General features: G+C 44.6%; 1 protein-coding gene across 1 annotated transcript in view; it reads left to right on the top strand.

Annotated features, from left to right (window-relative positions):
* The window catches only part of ASTN1 (astrotactin 1), a 285,260-nt gene that overhangs the window by 211,947 nt on the left and 61,858 nt on the right, over positions 1-11,455 (top strand). Inside the window, exons 12-14 of the mRNA XM_014540914.1 lie at positions 4,683-4,849; positions 8,429-8,623; positions 10,438-10,565. Of these exons, the coding sequence (XP_014396400.1) occupies positions 4,683-4,849; positions 8,429-8,623; positions 10,438-10,565 (490 nt within the window). The remainder of the gene's footprint in view (positions 1-4,682; positions 4,850-8,428; positions 8,624-10,437; positions 10,566-11,455) is intronic.

Here is an 11,455-nt window from a genome sequence, read left to right as displayed (position 1 = left end):
TCGCGAGCCGCAGTTTGCCAACCACTGGTTAGAGCATCATCTCCATCCACCAAGGTTGTGGGTTTGATCTCCAGTCAGGGCACATACAAAAATCAACCAATGAATGCATAGATACGTAGAACAACGTACCAGTGTCTGTCTCTGTCTCTCTCTCTAAAATCAATAAAATAAAAGAAAGTTTGGAAATGCTTTCCAATGCGCAAATACAGTGGAAAGCCCACTCTGTACTGCTCCTTCCTCATCTTCACACTTACCCTGAAAGTGGCCCCCAAATGCCTTTGCTTTGTGACATGTCTGCATGTGCTTAGGTGAGGGACTGTGGCCTTGGAAAGCAAGAGGTCGGCCGTCCAGCTTTCTCGTGTTGGACACATGACCTTCGCTGCCAGATCATTACGCTCTAATGAGCTTTGAATTACACAGTGCCCCTGCCGCCCTTCTGTCCACATGCTGTCCACAGTGGTTTCCCACCAAATGTGTCATTTCACCTCTCCTGGAGCACAGTTGTGCAGAGCTCATTATAGATGACCCTCCCTTTTCCTCTCTGTAGGACGGAAAGCAGAAGAGTGCGAGTCAGAGACTTTTAGCAATTCAGGGCAGGAAGCTGAAACTCACATTTAATTTCTTCCAACTTTTCCCCTTTGGAGAAGTCCTGCATACCATAGGCTTCCAAGTCAGACTCATGAAAATTTCGGGAAATTGCTATTTATGAAAGAAATAAAAGTGACATGTAGGAAAAGAGAACCTGTTTTGAGTAGGAATTATAGTTGTATGTTTTCTGAGTTCCCCTGGTAAGGCGAGGCAGGCTTAGATACAGGAAGGGATTCCTCTTCTTCCTCTTCTCCCAGAGCCCCAAACATGCTCCTGCGTCCATCATTCATGCTCTCTGCCCATAACACCCAGCTCATAATCTGCATCAGGTGCGCATGTCTCAGGCTTGGCGACATTTGACTAGACTCTTGAGTGATTGATCAACTCCGAAACCATTGGTAGAAAAAGAAGGGAAAGACGGGGAAGAAAAGCAGTTGAATGGAGAAAATCATTTTAAACTCATTAGCAAATTATGCCTCAGACAAGTAATAAGTCAAAAAGCCATGAGCATCTCATGAAAGATGATTAACCTTGTATATTTTAGGGGTCACTGAAATTGCAGTTCATTTATTAGATCTTCTTGATGGGGGAGGGCTATTGCCATAATAGAGAGAATTTTCTTGTGGAGCCTGTAGTTTATAAAGGCTCTGGGACTGCTTAATGTAACCTGTGCAGTGAGAGTTAGTGTGTGACCTTGGGGCTCCCTCCTGAGCAAACAGTCCTCTTTCAAGGAATAGGTGGAGGGATTGTCCACACGCCAGGGAAGAGAATGGCCAGCACTCGCAAAGAGGAAAGACAGCTCCTCCCTTGTGGAGGCAGGATTTCTCTCCTGGCGGCTGGCCTCTGGCTCAGACACTTCTAGGAAGAGGGCATGGTGTGGAGCCAGCAGTGTCTTTGTATTTATATATAGATTTTGAGGAACCCAAAATGCATGTGAATGCAATAGCACAAGGCACATTTAGTTAAAAACAAACTCACACCATGAGAAAATTGAATGATTAGCCTTCTTGGGAAGTGAGGGCTCTGGTTCAGCAAGAGTTAAAAAGAAAACTGTCTCTTTGGTTTCAGCTCTCTCTTTTTTTTTTCTTTTTTCTTTTCTGGGAATAATTTCAAAAATGTTTTCCTCTGAACTGCAGCCCAAGTAAGTTATACTGAAGTAAAGATAATTGCATCTTTTTCAGAGATTGAGGATCTTGCCTTGTCTTCAAGGTCATGGCTCTGGGCAGTTTGCAGTGTTTCGTCCTATAAATATATACACCATAACGTGTGTGTGTGTGAAAGAGGGGAGAGAGAGAGAGAGAGAGAGAGAGAGAGAATGAATGAATATGAATATTAGGCTAAAGATACAAATCCATAAATGATTTCAGAATGTACTCCAGGAGTTGCTTAAAACAATCAGACGAACAAATCTACAGGATTGATTTACTTTGTCAACACATTGACTATATTTCTTTAGGGGTTCCAGGAAACCCAGGTTTTCTCACACTTGGGAAGCTATATGGCAGAGTGGAAGGGACACACATGAGCTTTGGGGTCTGACAGATTTAGGTCAAAAATCTGATTCCCACCTCTGTGGCCTTAACCAAGTGATTACTTAATCTTTCTGAGTTTGTTTGCCCTCTGAAGAAAACTAGAAAAAGAGTCTACCTGTGTTGTTGGGATTGAATATACATAGATTGTCCTGCATGTAGAATTGCTTAATTCCTGAGAGCTGTTATTTTTAGCTTTGCTCATAAGAAAAGAAAACTCCAAAGTAGCTAACTCTGTCTTCTCTTCAAATCTCCTAAGAAAGTGTAAATACCAGGTGGTCCCACTTGACACACCAATGTCATCTAGACACCAGGGCCACACAAGGTGTGGATGTGCCCGATTTTGGAGTTCTGGAATAAAGCCTGCGAGTTTCATTTGGTGAAGTCTTTGCCTGAAACCATGCTTAATGGAGCATTTGGGGAAAAGGAGGTAATTGAGGAGATGGGATCCCTGGTGGTGACTGAAACAGCTAGCTGGTCCAAGGATTGAAAGCATGTGAGGTGGAATGACAGGACTGGCTTTATCTCCACTCTGATGATGTTTCTCAAGCTTTATAGAAAAAAAAAGAAGAAGGAAAAAAAAAAAAAAAGCTCATGGCAACCAGTGCAGCCCATTTAATTCCAATCAAACTTCTATGTTTCAAGACCTACATTTGTGCCTGGGCTGCCTCACAGGGTGATGCCAGCTCCCTTCTGGTAGCACATCTGGCTTAGCAGCTGGATGGCCAAGGAAGTGGTTGGGTGGGGGGCTAACAAAATGTGGGGTGCAATCCTCAGCTGCCTCATTTGCTTGTTTACCATCATCTGGAGCATCTTGGTTTGCCCAGCACGAGGCAGCCCTTGGAAACTTCCTTAAACGCTGTCACCTTCCGGCACTCCAGCTGTCTTTGGAGGGGGAGAAGGGATGGACCGGGCTGGGAGCCTGGAAGGCCCACAGGGGGGCCGTTTGTTTGGGAAATTGCGGAATCAGTGTCAGCAAACAGTGCACATCCTGCTGTGATCTTCGAGTGGGAAGCAGGGAGGAGGGGAGGTGGGTTTAGAGGCGCACCTGCTGCAGTCCCACTACTTGGCCAAGGTACTTGGCAGTGGGGAAGAAGAGGCAGCCAGGTGACAGGACAGAGAGAAGGTGTTTAATACTGTTTCTCTGAGTTTTGAAAGTTGTTTTTGGTTTGTTTTGGTTTTGAAGAAGTGTGTTGAGTAGCTGACAGCACAGCCATTAAAAGCAAGTCAGACCTAGACAGACCCCAGCTCTGCCCCATATTCACCGCCTCGCTCTAGGCAAGTGAGCTACACCTTTCCAGCATGTTGGGGAGAATCAGCTGTAATGCACATGTGCAGGATCTGGTGCACAGACAGAAGCAGGATGGCAAAGTGTAGCCATTGACTTCTAGATGGAGTCCAGTGCAGTGAGATGTCCCTGCATTAATTGGCTGTGTTAGTGCTTTCCACATCTTTTAAAATGAGGATAATACATGGCGTTATGAGGTGAAGTACCTAAAGCACGTAGCGTAGCCGGGGGTCCCAGTAAGTGGTAAAGGGTGACTGTTGTGTGAGAGGCTAATTGGGATGTAAGCCAAAGATGGAGCAACTAAGTCATGGACTACCAGTGGTCCTGCCATGACCAGCAGTGTGACTTTTGGGAAGTTAAGCTCTCTGTGCTGTGTTTCTTCATGTATAAAATGGGGATGGTCACCCTGCTTACCTCAAGGGGATGTTCAGTGAGTAAGATGGATGCCATGTGAGCTTCCTACTGCTCACCATGTCACCCAGATTCTGGCTGACATGGTTCTTGGCTTCTCTCATTTGCTATCACTCTTGGGGGTGGTTATTGAGGGCATGACAATGCAGAAAAGCTCATTGCCCCACATTAACAGTACCCAGGGCACTGGGATGCATACAGTCCAAACCCAAAGGAAACACCTACGGGCGCTCACGTCTGTGTGTCTTCCACAGGGGTGTCCTTCCGCAGGAAAGGCCATGAGTATAGCCACTCCCACCAGGAAAGCAGTCAAACCACCCTCCAAGGTCAGAAGAAGTCCACTTTCTCCTCCTGGCTGGACGCCCTGTCTCCTTTCATTCCCTCCAACACGTGTCTGGTATCAATGTTGACAAAGTGCTGTAGACACTTTTTAGAAAAGTCCTATTGATACTAAATCCAAACAGCAACACTGCCTTGCCCCAGCCCAAAGGAATCTCTGTTAATGCATTTTAATTCTGGCCCATCATGTCCATGCTTCTGCCAACCCCAGGCCCAGTTGGGAGTCCAGCACACCTCCTCTATCTTATTACAATGCTCCCTTCCAGCCTGTTTGGAGGAATTGGCTTTAATGCAAATGTGTGTGGTCTGTGCCCAGAGAGAAGAAGCAAGATGTCAAAAGGTCACTTGCTTTTAAACATAGTCCAGCGTAGCGGGGAATTTTACATTATTTGACAATGTTAATGGTTTCAAGGTGAGTGTTAAAATAGGGGTCACAGTCCAGATAAAATAGCAGCTACACGCCAGTTTCTAGAGAACCCACCCCCCCTAATTCACCCACCTGTGTGGATGCTTTCTGATTGTGCCAGTGCCCTTCCGGACTCAGCCCCATGAAGGATAGTTCCGGCTGCTATGACCGCCACATTGGGGTGGACTGCTCCGACGGCTTCAATGGCGGCTGTGAGCAGCTGTGTCTCCAGCAGGTGGCACCCTTCCAGGACGACCCCGCCTTGTACAACATCCTCATGTTTTGTGGGTGAGTTGAGCTTCCCATGAGGCCAACCGGTTTGCTGGGATGGGGGACTTTAGTGCTAAACCCAATTTAAAAAATATCTGAATAAGCTGGTCACCCTAGGCCAGCCTGTAGGTTCTGAGAAAAGAGCCTGCATGAATGGAAGAGCAGCCCTTTAAAAAAAAAAAAATTAAATATATTCTTACTGGTTTCTGAGAGGAAGGGAGAGGGAGAGAAAGATAGAAACATCAGTGATGAGAGAGAATCATAGATAGCCTGCCTTCTGCATGCGCCCCTCTGGGGATTGAGCCTACAACCCAGGTATTTGCTCTTACAGGGAATCGAACCATGATCTCCAATGATACTTAACCACTGAGCCATGCCAGCTGACCAAGAGGAGCCCTTTTATAGTCAGAGTTGGGAGGACCCTTAGAGAAAGTTGGGTCCCACCCCTGTAGACAAGGAAAGTGGCCACAGTCATTTCCTGCTTACACTGGAATTTCCCAACCATCTTTTGTGGAACTATTAATTAGGTATTTTGTGACAACCTTTCAATGGTCCAAAGCTTGGGAAAGATTGTGTGAAACTAAACTATCAGAAAAGAGGAGGAGCGAGACATAATTAAATTCTATCTCCAAAGTCCCAGCATTTTGTGCAGCTGCCCTCCCTCAGACAGAGCAATTCCACCACATAAAGAACCCTTGACTGTGGATCAGCTCATTTTGTTTGGGAGGACAGGGCAGGCAATGCCTCCCCATTTCACAGATGTGAAAATTAAGGCACAGTGAGGGTAAGTGACTCCCTCAGGACTGGGGAATTGGTGATTGGGAAGATTAAGATTAGCATTCAGGCCCTCCTGGTTTTAAAGAATTTCTGTAGCTCCTTTAAAATTGTAATTTATACCACTGACTAAAATTATATTTAAAGACATTTTCATGTTATATAAATTTGGCCCATTTTTTTAAAATCCGCACCTGAAGATATGTTTATTACTGATTTGAGAGAGAGAGACAGAGACAGAGACAGAGAGAGAGAGAAATCAGCATTCAGGCCCTCCTGGTTTTAAAGAATTTCTGTAGCTCCTTTAAAATTGTAATTTATACCACTGACTAAAATTATATTTAAAGACATTTTCATGTTATATAAATTTGGCCCATTTTTTTAAAATCCGCACCTGAAGATATGTTTATTACTGATTTGAGAGAGAGAGAGAGAGACAGAGACAGAGAGAGAGAGAAATCGATGTAAGAGAGAGACATCAATCAGTTGCCTCACATATGCATCCTGACCTGGAATCAAATCCACAACCTAGGTATGTGTCCTAATGGCGATTCAAACCTTCAACAGTTTTGGTGTAAAGGATGACACTCCAACCAACTGAGCCACTGTACCAGGTCTTGGCCCATTCTTACACAACCCTAGTTTGCTTGTCTATCCTGTCCTCTCTCCTTCCTTCTCCCTTTCCCTCCTTCCCTCTCCTTTCCTCCCCCTCCCCACCCTTTTTCTGCCTGTCAGGGAGCTTGCTTCCTTTATGCCACCAACCATGCTGGTCCCTGGCTGCAAAGATGAAAGATGTGTAGTTCTTGCCCTCAAGGATCTCACAATCTAATAGGCTTACAATGAAAATCAATGTTTATAATAATAAAGCTATGCTAGATTGTTGCTAATAATCATGAAAAGATTATTTGATGGAATAGTAATGTTATTTTATTGTATTTCATTTTATTTTATTTCTTTGCAACCGAGCAATTTTCAATTCAGTTTCTTATAAAATCCCATTTCATAAATGGAAGCTTGATCTAAATCTTCATGTCTCTATAATGTTATCATTATGGTTGACCCACCTCAGTTAATAGAGGTAAGTTCAGCCAACGTTGTATAGCTTTATTTATTTCATAAACATATATTTGAGCAACTAGTTTGTGCAGAGAACTGAGTTAGTTGTTAAATATAGGAGATCGCAGGATATGAAACCTGATCTCTGCCCTCAAAGGCGTTCCCAGTGGGACACACGGTGATGAGCACAGAGAATAGGGGATACGGGGTCCTATGGAGGGGAATCTGCCAGATGCTCACAGTGGTCTGAGGGAACTGGCCAGCTTCAATATTCTTTATAGAAATACTATGATACAGCTCAAGGATGGAGTCACCTCACTATCTTGTCCCAGACCTAGGCTGGTACCATAGAGTCCTTTGTGAGTCTGGAATTACATCTGTTGCCTGGACTAATGCAGTAGCTCCCTAACTGGACTCCTTCCCTGTTTCAGTCAGAATTCAGTACACGTGTGTATGCAGCACTCTCCAAGCCACTATAGCCTGACAAAGAAGTCCTTGGTTTGAGATTCTTATCTAGCGACCAAGTCTGAGCTCTGGTCACACTTGTTCACACAAATATATAAATGGTAAATGGGGAGAACTAGTTCAAGGGCACTCACATGAGCCACATTTGTGCCTCTGCTAGTAATAATGATGGAAACATTTGACAAGGACCTGTTATATGCTAACACAACAGAAGTTCTTGAGTTTCATTGTCTCAGTGTTCTCAACAACCCAGAGAAGCAGCTGCTGCTTCCCCCGCTTTTGCAGATGTGGAAACTGAAGCTCAGAGGTTTTAGTAAACTGGCTGAAGGTCACCTGTAAAGGGTAGTGTCATTGCCATTACAATATTGCTTCTAACCACTTAAAACTATGATTATTTGTTCCTCTACATAGAACAGAGTCTTTATCTTATTACAACAGTTATTGTAGGTAGTAATAAAAGATGTGTTTTAATGCCATGAATACCCACAAATTCAAAATCTTGTGTACTTCATATTAAATCAATATGCTTTTTAAATGACAGCTTTATCAAAAGAATTCTTACTTGACTAACAAATTATAGTCTTCTCAATATAACTACAAATACGGTCCAGTTAATGACTTTTGGGTCATTGACCCATATTTGGCAGCATCAGTGTTGCCCTTCCATTAGAGTAACTGGACACGCTTAATGGGGAGGGCGTCGAGGAGGTGCTGCACTCCATGACCCAGCTGCTATTTAGTTTAATTGGAGGGGGAGTTAATATGGGTAGACCTTGTGTTTGGATACATTCTAACAGAACACAGCCGGAAGATGATCAATCTTCCTAATTTCTTAGTGACTTGTCACAGGACCAGATTTAGAAGGTCATTAATTTCTTAAGTACAGTGTCATTTTTTTCTCTCTGCCTACTTACCCTCTAAACAAAGGCAGAATCTGGCCATATAGATGGTTCTGGAGAAAGGCTCCAAAATATCTTGGATTTTAAGTGTGTTAACTCATTTACAAGCTTATCTCTTGAGCTATTTGAGAAATCAGATACTTAAAGGAGGACAGGACAGTGCTCCAAAGCTCTGAAAGCGTTTATCTGCAAAGGTAAGGTGACAGGTTCATTGTGATCACATCATGGAAGGAGACTTGGTTTACAGGCTTAAGAAATTGAGTTGTGACAAAAATCACATTGGGATATTCACCATCTCCAGCTACTCAACACACTCCCAAAGGCATTTCCTCCCAACCAATTGGGTTGAGTTGACTGCATAGCTCGTTGATGGACTAACATCTCAAGTTTTCCACTGTGTCAGGTGCATTGAGGATTACAAACTGGGTGTGGATGGACGCTCTTGCCAACTTGTCTCGGAGACCTGCCCAGAGGGAGGCGACTGTGGGGAAAGCAGGGAGCTTCCCATGAACCAGACACTCTTTGGGGAGATGTTCTTTGGTTACAACAACCATTCCAAGGAAGTGGCTTCTGGACAAGTGCTGAAAGGAACATTCAGGTGAACCTCAAGTCCATAGAATTGATTATTCAGGGCTGCTAGATCTTCGCCCTCAGAGCTTTAGTCAGCATCACATGTTACATCTTAGAGTGAGATAAATGTGATCCTAAAAGGACAGGTTATGTTCTCTCCCATGGTCTTTTCCAAATCTGCATTCCTCCTTCCAGAGTTCGAGAACCGTGCTTTCTCTGGGTGAACAGTGAAGTATGAAATAAATTCTTATCTTGCCCAGTGGAACTGGAAGATTTTCTGTGGAACCCTCCACAAAATGTTCAGGTTCTATTTTCCTTCTGAGTAGAAGAATCAGTGTGTGAGTCAGTCTAGAGTAGCAGTCCTCAAGTATGGTCCAAGTATCCCTTAGCATCCCTGAGGTCCTTCCAAGAGATAGAGTCCTGCCTTTTCCAAATAAAGAGAGGCTGGGTTTTCTTTGTATACTTCAACCCAAACAATATATTTCAGTAAGTTGAATGCAGAAGTGAGAATTCAGCTGTCTTGTAAGTCAGGTATTGTAAAACTTTGCAAAAAATGTAAAATAATGCTACTCCTCTCATTATGTTTTATAGCATAGTAGAGGCCCAGTGCACAAAATTCATGCACTGGGCAGGGAGGGTGTCCCTCAGCCCAGCCTGCACCCTCTCCAATCTGGGACCCCTCAGCAGTCAGACATCCCTCTCACAATCCGGGACTGCTGGCTCCCAACCGCTCGTCTGCCTGCCTGCCTGAATGCCTCTAACCGCTTCTGCCTGCCAGCCTGATCACCCCCTAACCACACCCATGCCAGCCCAGTTGCCCCCAACTGCCCTCCCCTGCAGGCCTGGTCGCCCCCAACTGCTCTCCCCTGCCAGCCTGGTTGCCCGTAACTGCCCTCCCCTGCTGGCCTCATCACCCCTAACTGCCCTCCCCTGCCAGCCATCTTATGGTGACCATCTTGTGACCACATGGGAGCAGCCATCTTGTGCAAGGGTGTGATAGTCAATTTGTATATTAACCCTTTATTATATAGGATTTTAATATTTAATGGCTTTATGATTGATATTTTCCAGTAAATTAATATTTTTAAAATTCTTCTATTTTCAATAGGGTAAATGTTGATAGAGGTCAACCACATAAACAGGAGTACCTTGGGGCCTTCAGTTATTTTTAAGCGTGTAAAGGGATCCTAGAGCAAAATGTTTCAAACCATCGGTTTAGACTGTTTCTAGGAGATTCTGCATTTGACCCCTGTTTCTGTTCGGTCTTAGGTTACTTGAATACACCTTTCTCAGAACTCATGCTTTGGGAGGTGATAAGTATGATGAAACCATTGTGATATGGACGAGCAGTTCATAGCAACCTGAGCCTAGACTCACATGAACAAACTGAGGATAAATTTCCAAGCCAGTTCCTGGAGTCACTTTCAGACAGTAGACTTTATTGTATTTCCCCTTTTGCCTGGGACCTTGCCAACAGCAAGCAGTGAGGTGTCATGCCCGTTCTTGTGATGGCTGGGTCTTCTCTGTAATCTAGAAATGAGACTGCAAACACGCAGATCTTAATGCAGAGGGCACTGAGAAATAGGGACAGGGATGGGAAGAAAGAATGTCTCTATCTTTCGAGCAAACCTTTTTATCTGGTTTATTTCTAATCTCCCCCAGCCCTCACCCTACCTCTCACACCCACGTCCTACTCCAGACATGTACATTGAGTGGGGTTCTGAATGAGGGGAGTTTTTGGTCCAGAAAGAACTTTTTCATTGTGGGTTGAGATATGGATTTCGCACTAAGGGGTGGGATTCACCTGCACACTCAGAAATGAATGTCTGCCTCTGTTTCCAGGCAAAACAACTTTGCTCGAGGTTTAGACCAGCAGCTGCCAGATGGTCTTGTGGTGGCCACTGTCCCCCTGGAGAACCAGTGCCTGGAGGAAATCTCAGAGCCCACCCCTGACCCGGACTTTCTGACTGGTAAGTATGCCTCCTGCCCTCACTTACCCTGCAGACGCCAGGTGGCTCCCCAGGGTCTCATAAAATGAAGACTCTTGACCTCACTTACTTGGTTTCAAAGCCAGTGATTTCCTTAATATACAATAAAAGCTCAGTCCTAAAACTGAACACTGGTGGGATTGTCAGTAAAATTGCCAATATTATTATATAATCATCTGTAAAATACTCATAATAATACCTTTCCAGCTAGTCTCACTGGGATGCTTTGAATCAGATGGGGTAGTAGATGAGAATTCAGAGTTCTCAGTGGATTAAAGGGTGTAACCAGGTCATAGCAGAGGCAGAGAGAAGGTGCAGGTTACTGTGGCCTGAATGTCTGTCATTGCCAAGTCCTGTGGGGCAGTGTGAGGGTGGTCCAACGACCCAGGGTCTGAATCCCGGCTCTGCTACTTTCTAGCTGTGTGACTTCAGACACTGCAGCCTCTCGGGTCATGCCTTATCATAAGATGGAGCGACACCTGCCTCAATGCTGTTCTGAGCCCAGTGGCATCTTCCCCTGGCTCATATGGAACTAAGGGAAGGGTTGATGGGAAGAGGCAAGAACCTCAGGGGAAGCTGCTCCTTTCTGTGCCTGTGAAGACCCCCAGTTAGCATCTCCTGGACTAAAGAAGACATTTCAAAGGGTTCCATGGACCCATAAAGGGCAACTAACCAGGAAACCAGCGTCATGTGCTGGAAGGCTGGATGTAAGCACAATTTCTTTACTGGCTTTGTTCATTTCTCCATTACTTCTCTTCTTCCTCATTCTATGACTTTCTTATTTTTTACCCTTTTCCCCCTTTTCCTTCCTTTTCTGAGGAATGGATTGTGCTGGGGGCAAGCCTCTTCCAAATATTGAGTTATGTTAATAT

This window comes from Myotis brandtii, unplaced genomic scaffold, assembly GCF_000412655.1.
Source record: "Myotis brandtii unplaced genomic scaffold, ASM41265v1 scaffold250, whole genome shotgun sequence".
NCBI classification, from domain to species: domain Eukaryota; kingdom Metazoa; phylum Chordata; class Mammalia; order Chiroptera; family Vespertilionidae; genus Myotis; species Myotis brandtii.
This window is presented reverse-complemented; position numbering and strand designations above follow the sequence as displayed.